General features: G+C 34.1%; 2 protein-coding genes across 15 annotated transcripts in view; one reads left to right on the top strand and one right to left on the bottom strand.

The window, feature by feature from the left end:
- LOC110995457 (kinesin-like protein unc-104) overlaps positions 1–14,654 on the bottom strand; it is a 74,014-nt gene that overhangs the window by 41,590 nt on the left and 17,770 nt on the right. For 12 of the 14 annotated variants that reach the window (XM_045632809.1, XM_045632818.1, XM_045632814.1 and 9 more), the window contains exons 1-2: positions 3,022–3,139; positions 859–1,017 (exon numbers count right to left, since the gene is read on the bottom strand). In XM_045632809.1, the coding sequence (XP_045488765.1) occupies positions 859–958 (100 nt within the window). In that variant the 5' untranslated portion in view covers positions 959–1,017; positions 3,022–3,139. Of the gene's footprint in view, positions 1–858; positions 1,018–2,707; positions 2,839–3,021; positions 3,140–14,654 lie in introns of those variants that run through there. The other 2 variants (XM_045632812.1, XM_045632810.1) reach the window with 2 other exon arrangements.
- Positions 8,691–12,969, top strand: LOC111001518 (15-hydroxyprostaglandin dehydrogenase [NAD(+)]). Its single transcript, XM_022271443.2, has 5 exons — positions 8,691–8,839; positions 9,802–10,038; positions 11,196–11,369; positions 12,022–12,173; positions 12,805–12,969. Exons 1-5 carry the CDS (start codon positions 8,744–8,746, stop codon positions 12,947–12,949), a joined length of 804 nt encoding a protein of 267 aa, XP_022127135.2. The 5' UTR covers positions 8,691–8,743; the 3' UTR covers positions 12,950–12,969.

The following is a 14,654-nucleotide window of genomic DNA, read 5'->3' as shown; positions in this document are numbered from 1 at the left end:
ATTCTAATTTTACATTTACTGCCAGTTCTCAAATCAAGGGCGTAGAACGGAAGAGAAGAACTGTCAATAAACTCTGCGCCACCCTTTTTAATCGCCAAGTTTTTTTTACACAATGTTTGTAAGGAGCTTCAACCATTACACCATATGACATCTTGAGAATTAACAAGGACTCCTATATAAATTATTTCTAATAACTTAAAAGTACTTTTCTAATGGCTATTTCTATTTAATATTCTTTCTTACGTCATACCTTTCGCTTCGCGTCGATTTTTATCACGATTGTTAGTGATCATATCAACAATATTTCTATTTTAATCAATGATAATGTAATCGTCGACCATTACACAATCGTCCATACAGCCCGTCCGACTCAGCCAATTACTTTTTTTTATAATATTTAGGCTAATATATACTATAATATACAGATTAATTACAAAGTCAAATAACTGATTAACGAAATGAGACAGATATTGTAATGTTTGTCCAAGAAATACATACTCATACAATCTTAATATATACAATTTACGCATTACGCTGTTTGTTCGCTATAGTCCCCGAAACTACTTAACCGCTTTTCAATCGAATTTCACACCATCAGTTTGATCTAACCTAAAATATAGAATAGCTTACATAAATATATAATTCTACTGTACGTGTATATCACTGAAAACCTCTTAAACAGCTGGACCGATTGGAATGGTTTCTGTATGCATTTAGGAGGCGCCCTGGATAGTTTACATTCACAAATTATTCCGGCAGATGGCGCTGCAGTACTTTCATACATTGTTTAATATTCTAATCAATAAAATATCGTGCAGAACAACGTCTGTGAGGTTAGCTAGTAGAATGAATTCTTACCTGTGGTATTTCCGGACATCTCTATAATACATTTGCTCTCCCTCGCAATCTCCCGCGAGTTGAAGGGGCGGACCCGCACCGCCACCTTCACAGACGACATGGCGGCTGTTTATTTAACCGTCTGCTCCTTACAGCATCGGTACTAGTGCCGATTTGTGCCTGGAACAAGAGTTTATATGAGAACTGGATTTTATTATTACAGTAAATTACATGGGTTTTAGCAACTCAGTAAAAGTTGAGTACCTAAGTGAGTGAAAAACTATAACACAAGAACACTCTATCTATGCTATATATCTTCCCTTTAATAGAAGACTTTAACACTTTCTTATTTTAAATGTCAATAACTATCGGTAAATTAGATTACACTTTAATAACTTATTCGTCTTAGCTAGACGTTAATTGATGTCATATACACATGTATAAAAAATATACTTATGTATGTCACAATTATTATATTGAACATTGTACTTTTCTTAAACAAATACTAAAACTGAATCGCTCTTAAATTGTGTAACTGTGATTATAGTCGATTATTTAAAAAGTGTGCAATTACTATTTTTTTTAATAAGACTAGACTTTAGTGTTTAATAATGCGTATGTATTTTAAGTACACTCGCGAGCCCTCTGGCATTGAGAGTGTCCATGGGCGGCGGTATCACTTAACATCAGGTGAGCCTCCTGCCCGTTTGCCCCCTGTTCTATAAAAAAAGTAAAAATTAATCTCGATTATGCTGTTGACTTAGTATGTACGAACAGAAATAATAATTAACTATTTTCTACGCTTTGTTATGATAAAAAGATATTATGTGTACAAAAGACTAAACATAACTATTTCAAATACACACATATATGGCTACATAAAGTATTGAAGGCAAGTTTCAACATAACTTCTAAAGAAGAAAATGTTGGAAATCAGATAGTGATATAATAATATTTATTTCAAACTAGCAATGGGTTATAGTCATTAATTTCATAAACGGTTTTTGCTTTATTTTCAGCTTACATATAATTTTTGAAATCACACAGTATATGTTTTAAAATTTTTAATAGAAGACAGTTGTAAATTGTAACGATTTTTAAGTTTTGTTTTTATTTTATAAATGGCGTAATACGGCCAAACTCAAACTAATTTTAAACTAATTTGTATCGACAATTATTTATTATGATTTTTTTAAATTTCTAGTACGGAGTTCAATCAATATATTCTCAAGTAGCGTTATGCTTACAAGATGTAAAGAAATTCATGTCTCCTTGACCTACTTCCAAGATGTTCCAACTTGATCTATTATAACACTTCCCGTATATTTCCTGTCACTTTTCATTGTTATTTTTCGACATAAAATGCCGTCTAAATCTGTTTTGAGAATTAATAATATGTTTTAATTATATCTTACTGTCACTAGATGGCGTTAGGTATGTTATAAAACGTGTGTTGTGTTTTTATTTATTTCTTTAGTTTTTAACGATTAATACACCCGTTGTTATTTGTAATTTGGAGATGTAACTCTATGTAGACTATAAAAAATATTAGTAAATTAAAAAGTTTCTTACTATGTATAATGTTCGGTGTTATAAATTAAAACAATTAATATATGATAGCAATAAATATCTTGTTCAACAATTTACGTAACTATGTACTAAATAAATCAATACTTGCGTTAACGTGTTTAAAAAACTGGGATTTAATATTAGTTGAACGTTTATAAAATGTTTGCCGTAACGGCCCGTTACGCTCTGACAGACAACTAAACCAAATGCGCCGGCGACTCACAACATTTGGAAAGGTCACAAATCATCGATTTTATTTCACGTTGCACACACTCGCACTTATAGCAAAAACATCACCTACCTATGACGCAATAAAAGCAAAATCCAAAAACACTCAATTAACACTTTCACAGCACATCTCACGAAATCACAGCTTAGCACAAAATGTAGGAGCGAAGTGACTGTTCAAAGCGCTCCACGGTCGCAAACGACTGCACACAACTGAAAGTGGCCGCCACGGCCGATGCACTTACGTAATCAGCGCTGCAACCCACATCTAACACCGCCTGCAAACACAAGATCGAAGGGGCAGCCATAAAACGTCGTCGCAGAGATGACTCATCGCGCAGTGGCGCCACCTATCCTGGAACCTCGGCTGCAAAGGTGAAAACTTACCCTGGTCTCGCGGACGAGGGTGTGGAGTAGATGCGTTGGTTTAACGTTTGGAGCGTGGTGCTCAGGTCAAGTCGCAGTTGGGGCCGGCATAGCGTCGCCGTCGGGTGCGCGATGCGACTGCGGGAGGACGGCCAAGGCATTGGTGGAATGGTGGCGCGCATGCGCGCTGCCTTTCCAGGGCCTTCGATCTAGGGCCGTGGTGCGCGAAAATGTCACCGCGCATCCCATACCGCAAATAACGTTATATACAACTTGAACGATGAATGTTCGTCTGATTCAGAGTTCAGTCCTAATTTCATCACATTTTAACAATTTATGGACATTTTAGATGTTTTTATTGCATTTAATTTTTGAAACTACCACTTGCAATTGCAACGTTACTCTTTAGTACATTATGTTAAATTCATTTGTTACCGAACGGTTAATTGAGGTCCTTAAAAGACAATCATTACAATTTATCGCCTCAACCGTTAGCAATAAAACAGTGGGTATTCTGTGAAAATCTCTTCATTACCTACCCACATTTTATATATTCAACATATGAAAACACTAACTGTTATGAACAATCTTCATTTAAATATTAAAAGAAAACCAAGTAGACTTTAGAAAATCGAGTAATGTTACATAATATTAAATTTCGGACCAATTTAGCACAAGATGAAACGGAGGGGTCGGATTTGATCCCAGGGAAAAAATAATAGTTTTGCAAGATTTATTATTCCCGCTTTAATCCTTTACAAGACTGAACTCTTATATATGCAATTGCTTCATCGACAAGGAGGTTATCGGACTCCTGCGTGTAAATTTTAAACTACTTAAATAAAAATAATAATAATAAAACACGCTTATGCTTAATTGCTTAGAAGAATTTAATATTCGAAACGCCCTAATTGATAAAAAAATAGGTTTATTTTGGAACATAAGACCATCAAGATATCACTTATTCCACGTCATTAAATTTGAACCTGTAGGTATCCCTACTCAAAGAAGACAAAGGGCCGAGGATAGAGCCGACGTAAAAACCCGGTATTCTATTATAGAACGAGATACTAGATAGAACTTTAAACCAAATGCACAGCAGTTAAAGCCTTCTTTCTCTCAGACATCTGTGAGTCGACAATCGATACAACTGCGTCATAGATTTGTACACTTCAAACTAGTTCCTTGAACCTACTTTAGTAATACGCTTGACGTAGAGCGATTGGATGTCGATTAAATCGTCTACAGTAGATGAAGGAAAAGCGGTCTTTAGTGAGACAAAATAATTCACGTCTGAAAAATAATTTGTTAACAGCTTTTTGACCTTTGATTGTTTTTAAATCGGTGTTATATAACTTAGTATTATGGATATAATTTTTTTCAAAAGGCCTGATACAATACGGATAATAACATTTTTCTACAGCTGTGATATTTTTTGACATTCAACACCTTTTGTCATCAGTCACCGTGACCATGCACGCTGTAAAGCACGCGAAACGTCGGAAAGATTAAAATTTATGTTAAATAATTATAACTTTACTGATATATAATACATAGCTTCAATCCGTCGAAAAAGTGTCTTCTTTAAATGTGTAAAAGTTATGATAATAAAAGACAATACTGTAGATATATAGGTTCTATTCATGAAAAATCTATCGAAACGGAAAAGATATATTAAAATATTTTTCAAATATCATATAATAATAAATATTTTTAAAAATCAAGAAACGTTATATAATATATATATTATTACCCCCTGCTCTACAGAAAAAAAAGCTTGAGGTCAAGTTCGCAATTTTCTAGCGCCTGTTTCACATCTATAAAGAATGGACGCCTTGGGATTTTATAATAAATTTGAAGTGCGACCTAGAACACGCGATCCCCATGGAGAAACAGGATAAACAATACTTTTCCAATAACATTTTCTTCAATAAAGATTTCTTGAACTCAATTTTCTTTAGATTGTTGTGACCCAACGTAGGATTATAATTATAAAATGAAGAAAATCTTATATACTTTTTAAACATTTATTTATTTCCTACAGTGAATATATAAAAAAGTGATATTTGTATAAAATATGTTCCCGTCACTTCTTTAATCATTTATAACAGAGGTAAACACGATCTACCGAAGTGAAACCGCAAAAAATTTGCGTTCTTTTTGAAGCCCGTGCCTCGCTGAATGACTACGCTAGTCTTGATAAACTCCGAGTTATGAAAGTGATAGAAAAACAATTAGACTTGCGTCTACCCACACTACATAATAATCATAATAATAAGCCTCTATTCATCCACATCCTATTTACGTAAATTAAATTAAATATAAATATTCTGCGTAAATGGCCACAACTACAGAACTTTGAACTGCAGTACTAAAAGAGCTACAGGACATCCGATGCACCTGGACTTTCATTTAGTTGATCACTGGCAGCTACTATATATATTATTTATCTCTTACTTTCAACCAAATATCGTAATAATACTGAGACCTTGAATGCTTAAACCTTAGCCACGCCTGGGGAATGAATACAGATTTGACAATCAGTGATCAATAAAAGCCATCACAGCCAAATTAACCTTGACTTGTTAATGTATGTGGGTGATGTAAGTTGTTATAGTTAAATCCATTTAACGCAGTTAAATTAAATAAGCTTAAATATTATCGTGTATAAATTTATTTGTATTATAATTTTACATTTGCTGCGTTTGAAAGAAATGAATCCAACAAATTTCTGAGCGGCTAACTCTTTTTAAACGCCTACTAAAAATTTACTTCCAAAAACAACACATCCATATAACAGCTAAGCCTAATTGTAATTTGCTTGACTTGACCTGATCAAAGATTTTTATATTAAAAAAGTAACATATGTATGTATAACCATTCAAGTTAATTCTTCAGAGTATTTTTTATAGAACAGGTAGCAATCGGTCAGCTCATGTGATGTTATATAATGGACACTCTCAATGCCAGATTGCGTTGCCGGCCTTTTAAGAGTTGGTACGCTCATTTATTGAAATACAGTATAATCTCACTAAGTCCCTCTATAAAATCCTTTATTTTATTAATTACCTTTGACATTTTCACTATAATATAGTAATCCGAACATTCCAATAATCCGGCTCACCAGTTTTTAATAGTACCGGATTAGTGAGATTACACTGTATATTTTTCTAAGTTTTTCGTTCTCAAATTAATAAATTTTACTAACGTCACTTAACAAGGCTCTTTTGAGAAAATATAGAATTACATATCTCTGCCATATCATTCTTTCTATGTAATAGGAGGCAAACGGGCACGTTCACCTGATATTAAGTGATACCTTCTACTACCTAGGTTCGCAAGTACGTTGCCGGCCTTTCAAGAATTGGTATGTAACAATTCAATGGGCAGATGGTTCCACATAGCGGTGGTGCGCGGCAAAAATAAATATCAGTTTAAAATCTGATTGAATACACATTTTATCGAACAAGTTTAATCTTATCTAAAACCCACACGAATTATCTAAAGAATTATATAAGAACTATATAGAAATTCAGAGTATGTTCATGCTCTTTATTTAAAATTTGGCTCAATAAAATATCTTATTTATAAATTAAAAATACTATGTAAAATTTCTTCAAACAAGTTAGTGTTAAAGAAAACACTTTTTTAACGGATTGAAGTTATGTGTTATTGTAAACTTAAAATTATTAAAACATAATTTTAATTATCCGAATAAAATTTAAATTTATCCGACGTGCGTGGTCACGGTGACCGCGTTAAAAAAGTATTTTCTTTAAATGTGTAAAAGTTATGTTAATAAAAGACAATACTAAGATTGTGTTACTTTCTTAACCAATACGAATAATCATCTAAAATTCAAATAACCGCAACGAAATACCGGATAAATATTGCAGTCACAATAATCCTTGAGATTTATCCCTCACAGTCGGGCCACAAGGCTACAGCCTTCAGCTATATTGCAAGCCTTTGTTTCTCTTTCTTATTTATATCGATACTCGCCCGCCGATGTTAAATAAATAGGAGAAATATAGGAACACTATTTCATCCTAAACACCTTCCCCCTATCAACATATATGAATGTTTACTATAATCGTTATGTTTATGTTAAAGAATATGAAAAAACTTAAGATCTAAGACTGATCTTCTTACATTTATCTTTTGTTTGGATTGCAAACAAATGTAGTAAAAAAATCTTCCCTTGTGTACACATCTTCTCACTGAAACATCAAAAAACATTTCGATCTAAGCTAACTCAAGGCTAAATAAAAAGGATATTTAACATAATAAATTGGCCAATAACTTACGGTCTCTATTAAAGAAAGTTAACTAAACGTTTTATTTATATATACGTAATTATGGTCTGCTTCGCGAAGGTACCTTTAAAGTATATTTAATATCACCACTACTATTTAAAATATTGCTTTTTAAAACAGTACCGAGAATTTTTAACGCCGGCTTTTTCTCTTGACCTACACCCGCTGTCTTTTTTGCCGATGAGTAGGTATGCCTACTACCTAGGTTCAAATTTAATGACGTGGAAAAAATGATACTTGGCTATCTTATGTTCCATAATAAACGTATTTTATTTTTATTTTTTTAATGTAACATAAATCTGCCACACACTGCACTTAATCCTAGTCTTACATACCATAAACGCTACTTAAAAAAATTAAGACATTGAGTCGAAAACGTTGCGGTTCAAGTACTCAAACGAAAATAATTTATCTAATACGTAATGATCATAGATGTTCAACAATACAATGTTGACAACCCGTTTAAAACTGTTTAAAATAGATCTACTTACTTGGAACAAGTTTAGAATTATATATCTTTATTATATCTACCGATGAGAAATATCTGGAACACAACGTGGGCGTACCATCCCACACAAGGCGCTTTTCATTTTATTAATTTTCAAGGAATCTCACATGAAATTTATTAGCCACTGTATACCGATAAAGTAGCTATAATTCAACTCAAATGTCAATCAAGGTCTAAAGATTATTTAATACAATATTAAATGCATTTGTTCTGACATTCTTCTCGTCCCATCCAATTAAGACATTTTTGGAATAAGAATAGCAGTGCCCAGAGTTGCATTATCGCCTATCGTTAACATTAAATATTCGGCGTAAGTTCTGAAGAACAGCGTAGCTAAACTTCAGACTCAAATAGCCAGTTATGAACATTAACATTGGGGCGAAAGCCGATGACAGCGATAGAGGTCGACCGACAAGTATCAAATAATCGTTTGATTCTGGGTCACAATTATGGCCGGCCTAAGTACCGGGATAGTATAGTGATCCCGTAAAGACACCGACAGGTTATATGGACGCATAAAATGAGACTATTTTAAGCAACTCTATGTATAATATGTAGTTGCCAGTAACTTGATTACAATCGTACAAATTATAAAAACATCTTGATATTTTTTCTTTTAACTTATGAATATTATGGTAAAAGCCTTCTCCATATTTTCTATAATAATTCATCAGCATTTTAATTATTATTATTATTTATTTCGTTCGAGTAATCACTACCAAAGTACCTAGTCCTTTGAACACAATCCCACACACCAAAGCCATTTCGCCTGCCCTCTGCTTTAAAAATTCATATCATTCAAAACATTTCACATATAACCGTCCGGACAATTGAATCGTAAACATTATCAATCTGATAAAAGATATGAAAACTATAAAGATACAATACATTCCACGAACACATCATTGTTCATATAACAATGTGGGATATCAAAGACAAAACGTTTCTAATCACCGGAGGTGCGTCGGGTTTAGGAGCACAGTATGCAAAAACATTTTTACAACTCGGAGCTAAGGTAAAGATTTTCTTATTAAACTGCGTTGACGCTACTTCTCTAAGTCCCACTTGCCTAGACTTATTAGATTTCGTATCGATAAGACGATAAATTTATTTATACAAGAAATATTAAAAATACTAATAATATAAACTTTAATAGTATCTGAGTTAGTGATTTTGTTCATGCACTTTTATATAAGTACTAAAATAGGGTTTTTTTTAAGTTTACCGTAACAGAAATATGATGTTTGGTCATATAAAATATATTTTGTTTAGTATTTTACTATGTATACATGTTAATTACCTGTGGCAATTAATTACAAATTTTGATATCTGAAATGACTATTAGGCTTATTAAGAAAATAAATTGTATAACTCATGCTTAAAGATGACGTGTTGACTTGCTGACGCTGTCAGTAGTTTTTATTTTTTTTACATACAATCGATATTAACTAGTCTACCACTGAGTAGTGAAAAAAAATAACCATCTCCTGTCTGGGCCTCAGATTTCTGTATCTGTTTTATGATCATTTGTCAATCTAATAGGCAAGTAGGTGATCAGCCTCCAGTGCCTGAAACACGCCATCAACTTTTTGTGTCTAAGGCAAGCCGGTTTCCTCACGATGTTTTCATCGTTCGAGCGAATGTTAAATGAGCATATATAAAGAGATTCCACAGCTGGTGCAGCTTGGTGCACAGCCGGGTATTGCGACCTCAGGGACATTCACACGCTGAAGACACTTTTTTTTTCTTTTTTTCTTTCCTTGGAGAAATGCATTGCGCATACCCTACCACCGCGCGAATGCTTAGTGCGGGAGAGTTATGTGGGACTCGCTATTATGCATACCCACTAAAACCCCAAGGCGCCACCAACAATCGTCTTATGCGGGATGCGTTGCGGCAGAGCTTTATCCACTTAACGCTGCAGCCACTAGGCGAACACTACTCATTGAAATATATATATAAATATATTACTTGCAGAAAGTAGCAATATTAGACATCGCCGAGTCTGTCGGGTTGAGCTTCGTGGCGTCTCTCAATGAAACATATCCAGGGAAAGCTGTATTCATAAAATGCGATGTCAGCAACGAAGACGACATTAAGGGCGCTTTTCATAAAGCACTAAACGATTTGCAAAGGCTGGACGTGATCATCAATAATGCAGGGATTATGAGCGATAACCCTGATCAATGGAGGAAATCATGTGAAGTTAACTGGGTAGGAAACTTTTACATACAACTTTTATATAGAACAGGGGCAAACGGGCAGGTTGGTTGATGTTAAGTGATACCGCCATGGACACTCAATGCAAGAGGGATCGCGACTGTGTTGCCGGCCTTTTAAGAATTGGTACGCTATTTTCTTGAAGGACTCTAAATCGTTTGGAAATACGTCAGTATACCCCAATATAAAAAATATGTAAACACACGATCAGGAATGTATAGATCGTTAAAAACATCGTTTTTATATAATACTAGCGGATCCGACAGACGTTGTCCTGTCTACACGTCTTTAATTTCAAAATTTCAATTTTTAATAAGCCATTTTGATGAAAATTATTATTCAAATGTTATGACAATATCTAACGATCCAGCACATGGTCACACACGATATAATACAATGTTAACAAAACTTTTTTTAAATTTCGGGACAGACTAAAATTAAAATTCGAATATTATTTAAAATTTGACACTGCGATGGTAGCGCCGTCTGTCGGATCCAATGTGAAACATTCCAAAATCAACAACAACTAATAAATTGAAAATAAATTAAAAAAACATTGTCCAGCGGACAAAATTGTGAATCTAAACCATTCCCAGATCCCCTTGAACACACACAAAAAATTTCGTCTAAATCGGTCCAGTCGTTTAGGAGGAGTTCAGTCACATACACACGCACACAAGAAATATATATATTAAGATAATCGTTAATCGTTTTTTAATAAATTAATTAATTAAATTTAATAAATTAAAAAGTTAATATATAACATCGTTAGTAGATTAGATGTTATTATGCCGTGAAAGACTTACCTACGGGATGCAAATTCTCTAATTTCAGAGGCCAAGGCACATTTTGACTCACTGTGCTCACGCGACGCCAACAGGCTAAGCGTACGTATACGCTCCTGGTGTTGACAAATAATTTTCCATACTACACGCAAAAGTTATCTAGGCACCTTGTCATTATGCAAATCAGGTGCCAAGTCAATTTGTTCGTGTAGTATCTCTGTAAATATTTGGTGCAGACTGTAGGTACAATACCATAAATATTGTGAGCCTGAAATACGTAGTATATATCTACGAAGACTTGCGATATCTTCATCCTGTGACACATCGATGAATAGTTATTTGATAAAAAACCTTAACATCTTTCAGCAAGGTTTAGTTTCGTTCACCATGAAAGGGATTGATTCCATGCGGACAGACGAAGGAGGCGCCGGTGGAACAATCATCAATATTGCATCCACGGCTGCACTTTTCAAGTTACCTACAATGCCAGTTTACTGCGGATCCAAACTGGCCGTCCTACATTTTAGTCAGAGTCTTGCGGTAATTAAAATTATATTATAAGTGTTTTCATAGTATTTAAACTATGCATTTTGTATCGTATAAAGCCTTAGGGCCTGTTTCACAATGTATGGATAAAGTGCCAAATAGCTATGCAACACATAAATTATTCGAAAGATAAAAGTTCCAAATAAGATACTTCGAATTTCATGACGTATAGCGCCATCTGACAGTCGTGAAACGCAAAAATACTATTTATCATACCAATAAGTAACAAATAGCTTATTTGGAACTTATCCAGACATTGTGAAACAGGCCCTTAATAATTAATGTAATATATAAAACATTATATGTATATGCGATGCGATAACTCATACACCAAAGGCCGCTTTCTAATCTCAATGCCAATCCATTCTTACTGCTAGAGATTGATAATTCAATCCGTTTCTTAATATATTCGAATTCGACAGATCAAATTTTGACATTTATCAATCTAAATTTTCGAAAATCTGTATTGATAATAATTTTTTGACTATACATCAAGTATAGAAAGGGGCCGTTAGAGACTCTGTGACATCTTCCTTACTAGTTTAAAGGAATTAGAACCATTAAGCCATTTTTTTTAAAATTCTAAATATAATTTTAAAAAAAATGGTTTTATAAAGATTCAGTCTAAATATAAGTTCTTTTACAGGAACCACCATTCTTCGAACGTACGGGTGTCCGCATTTTGACTATGTGCCCAGGGCCAACAGATACGCCCCTATTACACAATCTTGTAGATAAAGCCTTTGACAAGAAATACGCTGAGGAGTTCTATGCTGCTATCCCAACATACACCCAGGAGTAAGTTTTTACATTTTAAAATAAATAAATCAGTGGCGCTACAACCTCTTTAGGTCTCGGCCTCAGATTTCTAAATCTGTTTCATGATCATTTTTAAATTTAATAGACAAGTAGGTGATCAATCTCCTGACACACGTCGTCGACTTTTTGGGTCTAAGACATGTCGGTTCCCTCACGATGTTTTCCTTCACCGTTCGAGCAAATGTTAAATGCGCACATACCTATAGAAACAAGACCATTGGTGCAGAGCCGGGGATCGAACCTACGACCTCAGGTATGAGTCGCACGAAGCCACTAGGCCAACACTGCTTACATTTTACATTTATGTATTAGAAAAAATATTGCGCTTTGAGTGACACAAACATTTCGTAGCTCAGAAGCTAAGTAAACCTATGTTTAGCATCAGTTAAAATTTCATTATAATTCCCAATAACGAAAATTTGTTATAAGTCTTAAATGTGATGTGAATTAGAAATTTTGCCATTTATTTTTTATAGAACGGGCAGGAGGCTCACCTGATGTTAAGTGATAAGCCGCCCATGGACACTCTCAATGCCAGAGGGCTCGCGAGTGCGTTGCCGGCCTTTTAAGAATTGGTACGCTCTTTTCTAATTTTACCATTTATTTTCAGAGTGGAATCAGCTGTTAACGCAGTCGTCAAAATGTTCAAAGAAGGTGAATGCGGTTCAATTTGGTTATCAGTTAAAAATAAACCAGCACAGGACATAACTGATATGTTTAGGAATATCTTCATTGAATTGGCGAAAGTTATATAATACTACAAACCAATAATAGACATTTTTTGTTTCATTATACGCTGAGCGCGTATATCCATTAAAATTCTTAATCAAAGATTTTTTTGAAAATATCTTAATTAAATAAGAAAGACTAATGTTACTCTTGTAATTCAGATATTAAAATTAATTCATCAGCATAATCTCTATTTTCATTAAGAAAAAAGATTTCTATTAGAAGAATTTCACTAGAAATTTTCAGTCACGGTTTTTGTATTTGTATATATCCCTATATAAGTCCAAATATATGTTTTGAATAATATAATCTGTATCTTATCCAGTACTTGTCATACTAAATATCGTTCCTTCACCTATCAATTCCGATAGCGTTAAATCTAATAATTCGAGAGTTTGATGGGAAGCAAACAAAAGAATTTCTACTTCTTTAGCTGTAAGTGTAGACAATAGAGTTACAATCATAGATAAACGTCGGAACTCGGAAGTATAGCCTTACAAATCGATTGATAAGCGACGGCAAGGCGCCATTGGCTAGACTCTGTGACGTCACACGTATCGACCGCCCGCCCACGGGCGCGCATGCGCGTGCGGCCAAACTGCGTCGTGATTGGCTCACCTGGATATCAAAAGTAAATGTACGGTTTCGTTTGTTTTGAACCGGATTATTGGGTTGAAATTTTTTGTTAAATTGTCTGTCAAGTTCGATATAAATACATAATGACGGATATTTAATTACCTACGTATGTACATTTTTAGCAGCATGTAAAGCAATGCTATAAAAATTATACAATATGAACGTGGTATATATGTAAACATTTTTTCTTCCAATTCTTTCTTATCTATCTATACAAGAATTTATATTTTATTTTATTAATTATTCCCCATTCCTTAATTGCGTTCCATCCGATAATTATATTTTTTTACCCGTTTCCCTGTTTTTAGCCTGGCCCACAATGCACAAACAGTGCGGGCCATAAAAAAAACTTGGTTGTTTCTACTCACATATAAAAACATCAAATTTTAATAATCTTACTTTATTTATGAGAAAGGTGGCACTTTGAATAAAGTGATCACCGCCGACCATGAAACTGCAACCCCGGGGACTAGCGGGTCTGCTGCTAACCTTTCTAGAAGGCGAACTTATTATACTTATATACGATAACTATTGTAATAAACGGTTGTCAATTATCACTCCATAGAAAATACAACATCATAGTTCGTAGTAGTAGGGAGATCTTCGCATCTATCAAATATATTTCAAACTAGTGACCCGCCCCAGCTTCGCACGGGTGCAATGCTAATGAAAAGCAGGTTTTTTATTATGTATTGTTATTTCCGTCGCTGGAAAGCTCCGATAATATACGCGACATATACCATATAGACATATACCATCACGGACTTTTCTGTAGACCTTTTCAATGTGTACAATACTTAGTACATTATTTTTATAAAACTCGTAGGGTTCAGCCTGCGTTTGCAATGTAAGCGGAAAAAATGTAATTATTTACGACATCGCATTAGAAACCTCAAAAATAACAGTACTTCTCCACTATTTAATAGATGTTATTATACATATAAACCTTCCTCTTGATCACTCTATCTTTTAAAAAACCGCATCGAAATCCGTTGCGTAGTTTCAAAGATTTAAGCATACATAGGGACATAGGGACAGAGAAAGCGACTTTGTTTTATACTATGTAGTGATATATTCATCGTTTGTTTAAACTAT

The sequence above is a fragment of the Pieris rapae genome, chromosome 21 (assembly GCF_905147795.1).
Source record: "Pieris rapae chromosome 21, ilPieRapa1.1, whole genome shotgun sequence".
NCBI classification, from domain to species: domain Eukaryota; kingdom Metazoa; phylum Arthropoda; class Insecta; order Lepidoptera; family Pieridae; genus Pieris; species Pieris rapae.
This window is presented reverse-complemented; position numbering and strand designations above follow the sequence as displayed.